Genomic DNA, 15,436 nt, shown 5'->3' on the forward strand with positions numbered 1-15,436 from the left:
AAAAGTTAGATGTGCAGAAATAGCTGATTTACTATTATATTTCATTTCTATCAGCTTAGCTATGATAGTGTTGTGGTATAATTTGCCTGACTTAATTGAATACTTTTAGACTTTTATTGTATCAAAAGAACAAATGTTTGTGTTCATGGGAACAGTTAACACTTTTTAAATAGTTATTCAGTCTTAACACATTGTATGAGTAAGATATTATCTATATATTAATTTAAATGGTAAATTCTTAGTTTTATTCAAAGCTTTTAAAACTATTTGTTTAGATATTTAGCTTAGTGAATCTCTTAGCAATATTGGAATGCTGCTTGTGTTTTACCATGAGAGTTAAGTGCTACTGGTTATGATGCTTAATTTGACATGTGACTTTCAGTTGTTAGTTTAGAGGTCTATTTTCATTATTTTGCCCGTGGACATGAGAACTGATGAGATGATTTCATTGTTGGCATAAAATATTCATATCTTTAATTAAAATACTTTGTACTTATTTCATTTTTTTACAGCATGTTTGGGAAAATAACAACCCTTTCCAAATTGTCTTGGTTAAGGGAAATAAACTTAACACAGAAGAAACTGTAAAAGTGAGTACTTGCTAAGATTTGAATTTGTCATCTGCTCCATTATTTAAATAACTCACTGATATGCTCAATGAATGTCACGTTGGAAATTAAATTTTACTAACATTGGTCAGTTATACGAGGTAGAATATGGCAGTTTATTATAAGACAAGAATTTTTGTTTTTAATTAAAAATGTTGTGTTTTTTGTTTTAAACTATTCTTTAAATACTTGGAGATGTAACGGATAGATTGACATTTGACAGTATATTATATAAAAAGAGTTGCTTTAGATCAGGGATATAGCAAATGAAATTTAAGTTGAAACTATAGGTTACATGTTTGTATGCAAGTTTACTCTTCTTTCTCAGCTTTGCTTAGAGCTGCACCCAGCCCTTTTTTTTTCCTTTAAACTTGCTGAGCACAAAAAATATAATACCATTTCCTGGAAGAAAACAGATGACTACATTATAGACCACAAGTTGTTAACACGTGGAGATTTATTGCACAGCCCCATACAATTAAGTGAAGATTTAACAAGGCATTTCGTCTCAAAGTATAAAGCATGCATTTTCCCCTATTTTGTTTGACAGGAAATTAAGTGAATAGTTTTATGATCCAAGAAAGAGATTCAGTTAGTTTGAGATGTTTGCTGGCATGACAATATATTCATGAAGCACCTTGCCAAAGATTACCAATAGCTTGCTTTTGTAAATGGACATTAAAGATTCTTTGGGTAGCTGTCATGAAAATAAGGGTGTTTCTTTTCTCTTATATTCTTAGCTAGATTTGAATTTTTAATGAGTGTGTGTATGCCAATTAGCTTTTGTTTTCTATTTTAGTGGTAATTTTTATTTTTTCCTTTAATTTAAAATTTTCTTATTATTTTCCAATTGCAAAAGTTTAACATTATTGTAACAGGTAAAAAAATACAAACATGATTAGAGAAAAAAGTTACTGATCTCTTTATCATCATATATAACCAGTGTTGTGAGTGACTTCCATATTTATATAAATATATATACAGATAGTTTGGGGATTGAATAGTTTTTTATTGTGTTTATTTTGTTGATTGTTTGGTTTGTTTAAAAGGGATGATATTGTATGTATTATTCTGCAATTTGATTTATTTATTTTATAATACATCTTGGACTGTCATAAATAGTCACTAAAGTTCCTTGGGTATTTATATTTCTAATGGCAGAAATCATATATAGGCAAATCTATCCTCACCTCATATGGAGTATTATATATGTTTGTATAGTTTTTTTCCTTGATTTGTATGTATGGATGTGTAATTTACATTGTAAAAATGGGAATTCTTGCTTGTTCTTCCCATTTGTAGTTTATTGTATTTGTCTTCTGTGGGTAATTTATGTTGTTTAATTCTTGTGTCGTTATTAAATTTTCTACGGTCTTCTATTTGATTTCTTCTGAAGAAGACCAAAGAAGCCTTCACTGCCTGCTTTATTTTTTTGAGTATAACATTTTATATGTCTTTGTCAGTGACATTTTATTTCCATAGGTTTTTGCCAACTTCCAACAGATATTTCAAGCTGAATTGATTCTGTTGTTTGTGGTCATCCTCTAAGGAGTAATGGTCTTAATGACATGTAAAATATCTCCCAGGCCACTCTAGTTTGCTAGTCTCCTCTCACCAGCGCCCCCCCCCCCCTTTTTTCCCACTGGGGTTATATTGTTGAATGTAAGTAAGTTAAGGCAATTATGGCATAATTTATTTTTGTAGATACACACCATTCTGTTTAATTGCTACACAAGTTAGGAGCTCCAGTAATGTTGAAAAGAAATCTGAAGAAAAAAAAGAAGGCGGTATACTGCTTTACTTCTTTTCAAACTTTTTCTGGCTAGAACCTTCAATATATGATTTTAAATAGAAATGATGAGAGTAGATGTATCTGTCAGGATTCTTCAGAGAAACAGAACCCGTAGTGTATGTAGTTGGGTCGGAGGAGGGGGTAGGGGAAGGGCATGCAGACATACATTTGTTTAAGGAATTAGCTCACATGATTATGAAGTTGGTTAAGTCCTGTAATCTGTAGGGTTAGAGGCAAACTGGAGACTCAGCTGAGAGTTTAATTCTAGTGTGAGTCTGAAGGCTTGAGAGCCAGATGATGGTTTTGAGTAGTTCCTATTGAAGGCTGGCAGGCTCAAGACCCAGGAAGAGCTGCTGTTTCAGTTCTGATGATAGGAGAAAAGCTGATAAATCACTCAGGCAGGAAGAATTCTTTCTTACTCTGGGGAGGGTCATTTTTTATTTATTTATTTTTTCTATTTTATTCTTTAACAAATTGGATTAGGGCCACCCACTTAGGAAGGGCAATCTACTTTACTCAGCCTACCTTTTGAATGTTTATATCATCTAAAATCCCCACAGGAACACCCAGAACATTTGGACACCCCAAGGCTTAATCTTAAAGGAAAGCATTCAGTCTTACAACTTTAAGTATAATGTTAGCTGTACATTTTTCGAGATGCCCTTTATTCAAGAAATTCCCTTTCTTCCTACTCTGCTGAGAGTTTTTATCCTGAAAGAGATAAAAAGGGGTTGTACTTTGTCAAATGCTTTTTCTATATTTACTGAGATGATTGTATGTTTTTTACATTTTAGTCTGTTAATTTGATTGATCTTAAAAGGTTGAAACCAACTTTGCATTTCTGAAACATTTTCCACTTGGTGAAGATGTAGCTTATACATTTTTTGATTTGTTTTATTAATATTTTGTTATAGGTTTTTATGTCTATACTCAGGGAAAATATTGGTCTGCACTTTTCTTCACATGTCATGTCTTTCTCTGATTTTGGCATCACGATGTTAGCATTATGAATTGAGTTGAAAAGCCTTCCCCTCCTCAATTTTCTGAACAAGATTATGTAGGATTGGTATTATTTTTTCTTTAAATATTTGATAGGATTTACTCCAAGCCATCTGAGCCTAGAGTTTTCATTGTAGGAAGGTTTTTAATTAGAGATTTAACTTTAACGGATATGTAGATTTTCTTTTCTGTGTGTGTCAATTTTGGTAATTCTTGTCTTTTGAATAATTTATTTTAAGTTGTTAAATTTATTAGCATTAAGACTTCTCCCCTCTTCCCTCCTCCCCGTCCCCTCTCCTCTCCTCTCCTTACCTCTTCCCTCTCCACCTCCCCCCTTCTCGGCTTCCTTCCCCCATCCCCTCGCCTCTCCCCTCCCTGCCCTCACTAAAAAATATATATATATATATATAAAAAAATTTATTAGCATTAAGTTTATAGTAGCCCCTTAAATTGGTTTTCTGTTGCTGGGTAACAGATTACTGAAAATTTAGCAGCTTAAAGCAATATCTGTTTATTAGCTCACATTTCTATTGGTCAGTAGTCTGGGCATGGTGTGGCTGGGTTTTCTGCTTGTTCTCTTTACAAGGTGGAAATCCAGGTGGTAGGTGGGCTGCATTCCTTCCTGAAGGCCCTGGGAAAGAATCTGCTTCCAAGATGATTCAAGTTACTGGCCAAATTCAGTTCCTTGCAGTTGTAGGACTGAGGTTCTAGTTTTCTTGCTGGCTGTTGGCTGGGGATTACTCTCAGTTAATAGAGGCCTCTTTCAGGTCCTGGCCATATGGCTCTCTCCATTTTAAAATCTAGAAATGGAGAATTTCTCAAGCCTCAAATCCTTCTCACTGTTTGAATCTATTGCAAGGATTTAAGGGCTCATGAACCAGGCCCCTAACAGATAATCTCCCTTCCTTAAAGCCAGCTATATCATAAAGTATAACCTAATCATGGGAGTGAGATACTACATTATATTCACAGTTCCAGGTGATTCTCTGTAGTCTGTAATGAACATACTAGCTGTTTAATGAGGATTCACTACTCTGCCTGGCTGGTACTTGAATGTCTTTCAACCCTGTGAGAGTGCTTAGAGTTCTGGTCAGTCTCTTTTCAACCTTGTGACATTTCGTTTTTCTGGTGCGCATCTTAATATGTACCAGAAGCCTAAACTCAGCACTGCCTAAATCCAGAAGATGTTGTTAATGCAGTCAGAAAGCATTCAAGAAGCCCTCATATTATCACTTATGTGGGAAAAGGGTCTTCTAACTAGCAGAGAAAGTTCTCCCCATTTTACTCCTCCTTTTTTGTTTTCTGTCCTTTTCTCTGTTCTCATTTGCCCCAGTCTCTAAGAAGTCCTGTGGCAACAGCAACACCAAAGGGGACAGGCTTAAAATGCAGAGTTGAACCTTCTTGTTTGATTGGAGGAGTTGTAATCTCAAGAGAATGTGGTAAATCCTCATTGATTCCCCCCCTCTCCCCTCCTGTCCTTCCTGCTGTTTGGCATAGTTGCAGGAAGTGTGGGTGAATAAAGCCTCAGCTTTCTGGCTGGATGACAAGAAAAGGGGAGCCCTAACAACTAAAATATACTCGAATGATTGCAGACTGCGAGAGCTTGGGAAAGCAACCCCTTTAAATGTTTGTATGTTTATGCTTATATGTTTATTGCTAAGCTGTTCATTGTGGATCTGAGTCTTACTAACTACATAGTTTGAGAACTGAACAATAGCAGAAATCACTACCCAATTCTCAGACTGGTCCCTGTATGATGAACACACAGGACAAATTCAAATAATCCTGCAAAGAATTTGAAAACTGAACTGGTATTGGAACCACAGCTCATTGAAGGCTGTTGGAACTTGCAGCATGAACTTAATCATGATCTCCTAAAACAAACATTAATTTTCTCTGTAGGATATAAATGAAACCCAGAGTAGTATAACATAATGATCAAAATGTCTTGTAGACATTTCAAAATTAATTGGCTTTTAAATAATCAGGAAAATCTAGCCTAGCCGGTGTGGCTCAGTGGTTGAGCATTGACCAATGAACCAGGAGGTCACAGTTTGATTCCCCTGTTAGGGCACGTGCCCCAGTAAAAGACTCAATTCCCAGTAGGGAGTGTGCAGGAGGCAGAGGATCGATGATTCTCTCTCATCATTGATGTTTCTATCTCTCCCTCCTCCTCCCTTTTCCTCTCTGAAGTCAATAAAAACATATTTAAAACAATAAATAAACACAGGACCAGGAAAATCTGAAGTTGTATGTACAATGATAATAACAGATATCAATGCTGAGATGACATAGATTTTGGAACTATCTCACAACATTATTAAAACAGTTATAAAAATATGCCAACAACTAAGGGCAGTTATAATTGAAAGTAATGGAAAAATAGAAATCTCAGATAAGAAATAGAAGGTATAAGGAGGAACCAAATGGAAAATTTAGAAATGAAAAAAACAACAACTGTAATTTAAAGAACTCATTGAATGGATTCAACAATGGAATGGTAATGAGAACAGAACGAGTCAGTGAAGTTGAAGATTAACAATCAAAAAAATTTCCAATTTAAACAACAGAGAGAAAAATGATAGGGAAGAAAAAAGCTGCAGGGCCTATGACTATCAGAAGGTCTAACGTTTGTGTGATCTCAATCCCAGAAAGCAAAGAAAGAGTGCAGTTCAGGAAAACTGTTTAAAGAAATTATCACTGGGAGCTTTCCAAAGTTAGCGAAAGATATAAATATTATGACAGATTCAAGAAGCTCAACATACCCCAACAAGAATAAACTTATAGAATTCCAAGCCCAGATATATCCCATATTTCACAGTTATTAGTCATAAATCACAACTCCTCATAGCCTAGTTATATGGGTCTCAGCACTCTTAACCTGCTAAAATATGTGCAACCTGAGGAAAGAAATTGTATCTTAATCTTTTTATCTTCTTATTTTAGTGCCTAAATCCTAAGTAAACGTTTGTATAATGAATTAATAATACATTTTCATATAGCTATAACATCTTTATATCCTTAGTTAAAGGTAGCACATGGCTTCTCCCACAAATGAGAACAAATCTGTCTCTTTACAAAAGTGATATACTTCATGAAACTGAGAATTTCAGCCTACTATTTATGCTCCGGCTCCCCCCCCCCCTTTTGGTGTCTAATATCTAAAGGCAAAAATGTAGTGGATTTTGGCCATATTTCCGAATTAGAAGGAAATTAAGTGTTGATGTTGGGAAAAAGTTTCATATCTTGCCTAAAACAGAGCATTTTTAATTGGTGAGTTCAGGATTACAGTCTGTGTGTATGCTGGGCACACCCTTGCTGGAGCACAGTGGCAAGGCCTTTGCATTATAAAGCCTGCCTTCTCTTGCTCTCCCTGTGTTCTGGGGCTTGTGAAAATGTGTCTCTTTGGAAGTTTACTACAGTCAGACAATAAAATGTGTGACTGTATTAAGCATAATGGTGGCTTTAAAATTCTGCACTTTTCAGAGTCTAAAGATGACCCAGACCAAACATCAGGAAATGGGACAATTTTGACAACATTTCACATGATAGAAGTTTAGGGAATGGTTTTTCTTACTGCTTTTTCTGAAAACAAAACCTTTAATATCTCTGATACCATGGGAGATTTTAAGTTCTGAAAACAGAATTTTTTTCATTTTTTTTTAAATGTAGATTAATTTTTCTATTCTTTTTAATCAACTTGACTCTTTTAAAGAGATTTCTCAAGCAGACATAATCTTAAATAAGTCACACTTTGACTATTAGATAATGAATGATATTTCAACAGATTTCTTCAAAATGTGCAGGGTCTCGTTATTGTTACCTTGCCCAAGTTAGACTCATTCTTTATTGTTATTCTTTTCCAGATCACACCCTTTACTGTTTCTGTTTATAGCTAGTATAGGACTTTTCTATTCATCATACTTGAAGGGTTATTTTTTAAGCTTTCTAGCCATCTGATCCATAATTTTACTTCATTTCTTATGTCAGAATTTTGCCAGAAGTTGGTTGGTGGAATTATAACTAGCATTTTTTGTTTTTATTTTAAAATATTGACATTTATTGAATACTTATGTAGTGGGCTCTTGTATTTCCCTGTTTTAAGCCCAGCAGTTTATTGTAAATAGCTTGGATTTATCATAATAATGTTGAAAAATAATTTTTTAAAAATAATTTGTTTTTCAAAAGGTGTTTAAAGTCATAAGTCTTCAAGGTCACTGAGAGTGAAAATCGAATATCATTTTTGTCCTAAAATTTCTAACTTCCATTATATCATACACAAGATGCAAAATATGTTTTATGTGTGTTTTGTCTTACTTATGATTTACTTTCATTTCACAAGTGATTTGAGTCAAGTGCACTTGTGCACATGCACTTGTTCTTTCTCTCTCTCTCTCTCGCTCTCTCTCCCTCCCTCCCTCCCTCCCTCCCTCTCTCACACACATATACACACAAAATATACAAAGTTTTGACTTTTTAAAAAATAATTGAGGCCCTGGCTGGTGTGGCTCAGTTGGTTGAAGTGTTGTCCCATGCACTGAAAGGTCATGGGTTTGATTTCCAGTGATTCTAGGTATGTGATTTCCACATACCTAGATTATGGGTTCGATCCCCATTTGGGGTGCATATGGGAGGCAACTGATCAGTGTTTTTCTCTCATATTGATGTTTTTCTTTCTCTCCCCCTTCCTCTCTCTCTAAAGTTAATAAACATATCCTTGGGTGAGGATTAAAAAAAATCTTTAAGAAATAATTGAGAAAAAAATAATTGAGGATATTTAATGGCCAAAAAAGTCAGGAGCAAGATTCACAGTAGGTATGTATATACAGTAATAAGAATTTGTGTAATTGCTTGATGTGGGCTACAAATTTTGCTCTCACCTTGCAATATAGCTAGTAGTCAAAGCAAAGAAAACATGATCACTTACAATATTCAGAATCTCCTAAGATAAAAACAAACTAGCTATTCATGTGTTTATAGCTCATCCTGATACTGAAGGAGACACAGTGGGTGATAAAGTGAGCACCATAACCACTGACCGCATCATTATAGTAGTAAAATAATGTTCCACATATTTGTCCCTTATAATACGTTTTACTGGGCTAAAAAATATTGACAGTACAATTCAGAAAAAGTTATTCTATGAGACACCAAAATAATTCAGTCTGAGTACTATACTCAACCAGGTGATGGTTTATCCTTAATTGAATGGTAACATTTGGACTTTCCTAAGAAACAAATATATGGTGTATCTTTTAGGAAATTCTATGTATATTTTTACTCAAAACTGGGATTTGAGGTAAGGACTAGGCTGCAGAGACTTTGTTGTGGTCCTTTAAAGACAGTTATCTATAAGAGAACAAAGCAGATATACTTTGATCAACTGAGCCTAGAAGAGAATTAAAGTAGTTTTATTATGGACATGAAATTCCTAAGTGGGAATCATGTATTAATAGATGACAATCCCCCAGCCCTCCCTGTTTATATACCTTTACATTGGAAATTTGTGGAGTGTCAGTTGTGTATGAAATAACCTGCATTTTGCGGGAAGAAAATAATCTTCAAGGCCTGTGCTTCAACCCAACAATCCCATCCTCCATCTGCCCCATCCACAGCTTTATAATTTAGTAACATTTATATCTAGATGGCAAGTATTGGATTCTGATTTTTACAGTATCTGCATAATTTGATCTTCCTTATTATTTATCTTATAAATAATAGTGGACCAGTGTTTTCATTGTTCTAATGTTCTATAGCTCCTAAATAGAATAGATTGACAGGAGGTGTCCTTCAGACGTGTTATTATCCTCAAGTAACAGAAAACCTGACCACGAAAGTAGGATAAATAGGGCTTTAAAATTATTTTTATAGTTTTACTGTATGTGAGGCTCATCTCACAGGATAGTAAATGACGGAAGGAAAGGTAAATAAAACGTGGAGGAGGGGCACAGGCAGTTGGTTTATCCCCGGCATGGGCTTCAGGTGTCGTGACAGGGAAAGGCAGGCGCTTGCAGAGAGTGTGGGCAGAGTGAAGTCAGACATAGCTGACAGAAAGGCAGGGAGGGGTTGGTCATTGAAATGGAGGCCTAATGAGGACCGGAGAGCTTCCTGTGTGATGTATACCCGAGGGGAAGGAGGGGAAATACTGTGGTGCTTTTGAGGCCAAGTAACTCAGAGATTAGATGGATTATTGGCTTCAGGCATGTGGACCCTGCCTCAGCACTCTCAGTGCTTTCCTCTCACTGGGCATTCTTCAGTTCTTGGAAAACAATTACTGATAACTTCTTTGTAAGAAAATTGAAAAACATACCACCTTTGCTTATAATTCTCAAGACTTCGCCCAAATATCTCCTCAGTTCCAGACTTCTATCTTCATACACATTTCTTCTAAAGCCAATTTATATCTAAAGTCACCAATTCATTCTCTTCCCTCTTTCTTCTGCCTTTCCTATTATGTTTGGTAAACCAGCTAGAGTTGCCCCTCTCTTTCATCTATCATATCTGATCAATTGATCACATACTGTTGATCCTTCCTTAATATCCTTTACCCTCTGTTCCTTCCTTCTGACTCTTATCATAATTCATAGTTCCAGCCTGGACTGTCTCTCCCTGAATTACAGCCTCCCTAGAGCTCTTCTTGCCTCTCTTTTCACACCTTACCTTGAACCCTAGCATTTCTCCTCCCTGAAGAAAAAGTGTTGTGTTTTGTTTTTTGTTTGTTTGTTTTGTTTTGACATAATAGCTCTTTTTTTTTAGTATTTTCAAGTGGTCTTTTAACTGTTTAACTTATATTTGCGCATAATAGTTTTAAATGGCACTGACTTTGCTGTTAGCCTCTCCAACCCAAGCACTTTGAGACTCGAGCTGTACTGGGCTGTTCTGGGTTCCTAGGCATCCAGGGGAGCTGGTCATTGTGCAGGCATTAGGCACTTCCTTTTCTTTACCCATTGAATTCTTTTTAAGATAAAGTTTGGTACAAAAGTGCTGGAACCTTTTCCTAACTTCCTGATGAATTCAAACTTCCATTCATTGTGTGTTCTTTTTTTTTATTTTTATTTTTTAAAAATATATTTTATTGACTTTTTTTTACAGAGAGGAAGGGAGAGAGATAGAGAGCCAGAAACATCAATGAGAGAGAAACATCTATCAGCTGCCTCCTGCACATCCCCCACTGGGGAAGTGCCCGCAACCCAGGCACATGCCCTTGACTGGAATCGAACCCGGGACCCTTCAGTCCGCAGGCCGACGCTCTATCCACTGAGCCAAACCGGTTTTGGCCATTGTGTGTTCTTTAACTGATGCTCAATCTTCCTGAGATATGTTAGGAAGGAAAACAAAACTTAGAAATCTAGGTTTTGTGCTTTTTCTTCCTACCTTCCATATAATTTTACTGACACCAAATGCCATTTATTGTGCGTTTCATGATGGGTTCATTTCTTAATTGCTTAGAAAAGAATTGTTAAATGATTCTTATAGGCAATTAAATTTTTCTTTAGAGAATAAAGTAATTATGAAAATGAGAAATCATGTGTTAATATGCTTTCTTATTCCTCTTCTGTCTTGGCTGTTAAAAATACTAATATTGTCTGTTTCTCATAGTTTAGATATTTTAGTATAGCATAAAGGTAGATACAGAGATTTTTTTAAAGTACTGTTGTATAAAATTTTTTGTAATTTTTCTTACCATATCTTTTATAAATTAAATAAGAAATTCCCCAGACTTTTAATCTAAATTTTGGGGAAATATCATTTACAACAGTTTAGAGACATGGACTTAAACAAAGGTTGCTTAAGGCTATGGTTACTCAATCTAGAAACTATTTAAATAAACAGGGAGAAAAACATGAATGGTGTTTTCTTAACAGTAATACCAAAAATATCATTTTTATTTTCATCCATACTTTTATTAAATTGAATGAGTTTTAGGTTGATTGTGGACATGTGCTGTTATGTCTGTGTTATAAGACCTTAAATTTAAATCATCCAGCTTGCTGCTTCTCCCATATATGTTTCTTTATTCTTCGAAATTAGAGGTGTGGCGGTGGTACAATATTCATGAATCTGTATTTGTTTTTCGTCTCCCTCCTTACAGGTTCATGTCAGGGCTGGCCTTTTTCATGGTACTGAACTCCTGTGTAAAACCATCGTAAGCTCAGAGATATCAGGGAAAAATGATCATGTTTGGAATGAACCACTGGAATTTGATATTAATACTTGTGACCTGCCACGAATGGCTAGATTATGTTTTGCTGTTTATGCAGTTTTGGATAAAGTGAAAACGAAGAAATCAACTAAAACAATTAATGCCTCTAAATATCAGACCATCAGGAAATCTGGGAAAGTGGTAATTATATACTAACTTCTGAAATTTTTAAAAAATGAAGTAACTTAATGGAATAATAATCAAACACATCAGTATCTAGAAGGAAAGTATATGAATAGTCACATTAAATGAGGCAAATATTAATTTCATGTTATTTCTTTTTTTTAACTATCAAATGAGTTATGAACAAAATTTTCGTTTTCAGTTTCTTCAATTTTGAAATTGTAAATAAAGGATGGTGCATATTTTCCCATATTCTCTTCCATTTCATATTTTTAGTCAAGATTCCCTCCCTCCATCCTTCCCTTCCTCCCTTCCTTCCAGAGAGAGGAAGGCAGAGGGAGAGAGAGATAGCAACATCAATGATGAGAGAGAATCATTGATTGGCTGTCTCCTGCACACCCCCTACTAGGGATTGAGCCCACAACCCGGGCATATGCCCTTGACCAGAATTGAACCTGGGACCCTTCAGTCCACAGGCTGACACTCTATCCACTAAGCCAAACCAGCTAGGGCAGTGATGGCGAACCTATGACACGCGTGTCAGAGGTGATGCGTGAACTCATTTTTTTGGTTGATTTTTCTTTGTTAAATGGCATTTAAATATATAAAATAAATATCAAAAATATAAATCTTTGTTTTACTATGGTTGCAAATATCAAAAAATTTCTGTATGTGACATGGCACCAGAGTTAAGTTAGGTTTTTCAAAACGCTGGCACGCCGAGCTCAAAAGGTTCGCCATCAACTGAGCTACGGCAATCATTTTTCTTCTTTTTAAAAAGTTGTGGGGTTTTTTTGTGTGTGTTTTCTTGAGAGATGGGGACATTGAATTTTATATCTTAAAAAAAATCTTGATTATTACATTTATCTATCTGGATTTATATACTACTAGAGGCCTGGTGCATGAAATTTGTGCACTCTTTTGGGTGGGGGGGGGTCCCATGGAGAGAGCAGGCCTAAGCTGTTAGTTGGACAGCCTTAGCGCTGCCACAGAGGCGGAAAAGGCTCCCACCACCGCCACTGTGCTCGCCAGCCATGCTCCTGTGGGAGCACACTGACGACCAGGGGGCAGCTCCAGCATTGAGTGTCTGCCCCTCTGGTGGTCAGTGCTCATCATAGCGACCGGTTGTTCCGCCATTTGGTTGATTTGCATTTAGACTTTTATTATATAGGATTCTTAGCATCAGAATGTAAATATTTTCTCTGATTATAGTAATTTTTAAGAAATATATATTTTTATTGATTTCAGAGAGGAAGGGAGAGAGAGAGAGAGATAGTTGGAAACATCAATGATGAGAGAGAATCATTGATCGGCAACCTCCTGCACACCCCCTCCTGGGAATGGAGCCTGCAACCTGGGCATATGTGCTGACGGGGAATCGAACCTCCTGGTTGATAGGTCGATGGTCAGCCGCTGAGGCACACTGGCTGGGCTGGTTATTATAATTTTTTCAAAATAAATTTTCATGAAAAAGGTCACAGAAGAGTTACTTTCTTAGACTTTTTTCCCTCCGTTGATACAGAATATTTTACTCAAAGCATTTGAGTGTTAATAAGGTTTTTTGATACACTGACTTAATTAGTCTAAGTTTCTACATAAAATCCTATCAGCTTAGTGCTTCCTTTTTTAGACATATAAATAAATTCTATGATATCTAGAGGCATTGCTTTATTCTAGTTATATATGCTGAAAAGTCTTAAAACATACAACCTGACAATATATTAGATATATTGTCTTGAATCATTAAATGTTTCTCCTCATTTTCAATGGATGTACAACAACATTTCATTTTTTGGGTATACTATTTTATTGTGAAACTTTAATTGGTTTTTAGGGTTTTCTTCAACCATTTTAAAGACATTGAACATTTTGCAATATACATGTTGGGGGATTTTTTTTTAATTTTTTTAATTGATTTTTTACAGAGAGAAAGGGAGAGGGATAGAGAGTTAGAAACATCGATGCGAGAGAAGCATCGATCAGCTGCCTCCTGCACACCCCCTACTGGGGATGTGCCTGAAACCAAGGTACATGCCCTTGATCGGAATCAAACCTGGGACTCATCAGTTCCCAGGCTGACGCTCTATCCAGTGAGCCAAACTGGCTAGGGCCATCTTGGGGGATTTTATTTGTTTGTTTTGGTGGGGGATAATCTAGAACTCTATACATTTCTAGAACTAAGATTATTGGAACAAAGGAATGTACATGTTTACACCTTAAAATTCATTCTTAGCGTATTGATGCAATGGTATCTTTTTCAACAGCATTATCCTGTAGCATGGGTAAATACGATGGTTTTTGACTTTAAAGGACAGTTGAGATCTGGAGACATAATATTGCACAGCTGGTCTTCATTTCCTGGTAAGATTTGCTTTCTAATTCTTGGTGTTAAAGAATAACTTTTGGCATGTGGACTAGTTAATGTTTCTTTATGACTCACTATTCTTTCATTTTAGTAAAACGGTCATTTCATATCTTTATTGTTTATTTTAAAACAAATTTCTATAGATTATTTTAATATACTCAAAAAGTGATTTGTGTCTGCATATATTGTGTTCAGTGAATGTTTTCACACTGTAAGCATTTTATATTTTTAAGTTTTTTGAGAAATTCTCCACAGGAATAATGTCTTTCTATAACATTGTCTTTTCTTTATTGCTCCTAGTTGTACTAAATTTCTACAGTAGTAGGAGGAACATTCACTAGTATGGGAAGAATAATAAAAACACTTGTTAGTTGGCTGTAGCCTGAAATTTGAGCTAAGAAGAGCACCTTCTACATGCCTATATTTTTCAAATACAGCTCAAAGTACTCCTATCAGGTCAATGGTTTCATCTCCATTTTACAAATGAGGAAAGTGAGCCTCTGTCAAACTTACATAATTGGTTCAAACCTAGGATTTATACAAAAGACTGTTTGGCTCTTCTCATTACTCTAGAATTTCCCAAATGTTGGACATTTTTAGTGTGTAACTTGCATTATAAGTGGGGGTTTTTCTGTCTTCATAGATATTTAGTAAAATTTTGAACTAACTTGCATTGTAATATTATTTTGTGGGTGACAAACATTTGAAAAATGTTCATATATTAGTAGTTGTTAGCATAGAAGTTGTTTTTGGGCACACACACGTAATTGTTTTGTACATAAATTACAATTAGTTATTTATGGCTGTATATACTCATCTCACATTCTAATATTTTATGTGTGTGCATATTCTGTTGTTCCTATCCTTTTCTGCATATACCTCCAATAATTTTAACTAATCACGTTAATCCCCAATTATAGGAAAGCAGTGTGCATGTACACATTTCTTAAGAGGAACTATGATTTCACAGTTAGGGTAAAAATTATGCATTTCAGCAATATACTTTTTTTTGAAAATCTTAATTTAGATTCACACATGTTCTCCAGAATCATCAAGCAACATGACTGGTATTTTTAGAAAATATTTTGGTGGTATGAACTAGGGATACCATGAACTTAACTTTATCATCTAACAAAATGTAAGGTGAAAAACAATAAGTGAACACTTTAGCTCTCTGCATGTATCAGCTCTAGATTGTCACATTTATCCCAGTAGGAGGAGCAAGTCAGAAATGAACTACAAATAATCTATTATCTTGAGTTCCTAGGTCATCATTAAAAGGTATATAATTCCATTTATTGTTTGCTTTTGTGTCTTTCCAGAATTTTTCATGTATACACTAGGCA

The 15,436-nt window shown here is 35.4% G+C and overlaps 1 protein-coding gene across 8 annotated transcripts in view; it reads left to right on the forward strand.

The window, feature by feature from the left end:
* Positions 1–15,436, forward strand: part of PIK3CB (phosphatidylinositol-4,5-bisphosphate 3-kinase catalytic subunit beta) — a 144,783-nt gene that overhangs the window by 79,220 nt on the left and 50,127 nt on the right. For 7 of the 8 annotated variants that reach the window (XM_036332409.1, XM_036332411.1, XM_036332415.1 and 4 more), the window contains 3 exons: positions 513–590; positions 11,492–11,743; positions 13,990–14,086. In XM_036332409.1, the coding sequence (XP_036188302.1) occupies positions 513–590; positions 11,492–11,743; positions 13,990–14,086 (427 nt within the window). The remainder of the gene's footprint in view (positions 1–512; positions 591–11,491; positions 11,744–13,989; positions 14,087–15,436) is intronic. The other variant, XM_036332414.1, reaches the window with a different exon arrangement.

The sequence above is a fragment of the Myotis myotis genome, unplaced genomic scaffold (assembly GCF_014108235.1).
Source record: "Myotis myotis isolate mMyoMyo1 unplaced genomic scaffold, mMyoMyo1.p scaffold_m19_p_13, whole genome shotgun sequence".
In the NCBI taxonomy this organism is placed as follows: Eukaryota; Metazoa; Chordata; class Mammalia; order Chiroptera; family Vespertilionidae; genus Myotis; species Myotis myotis.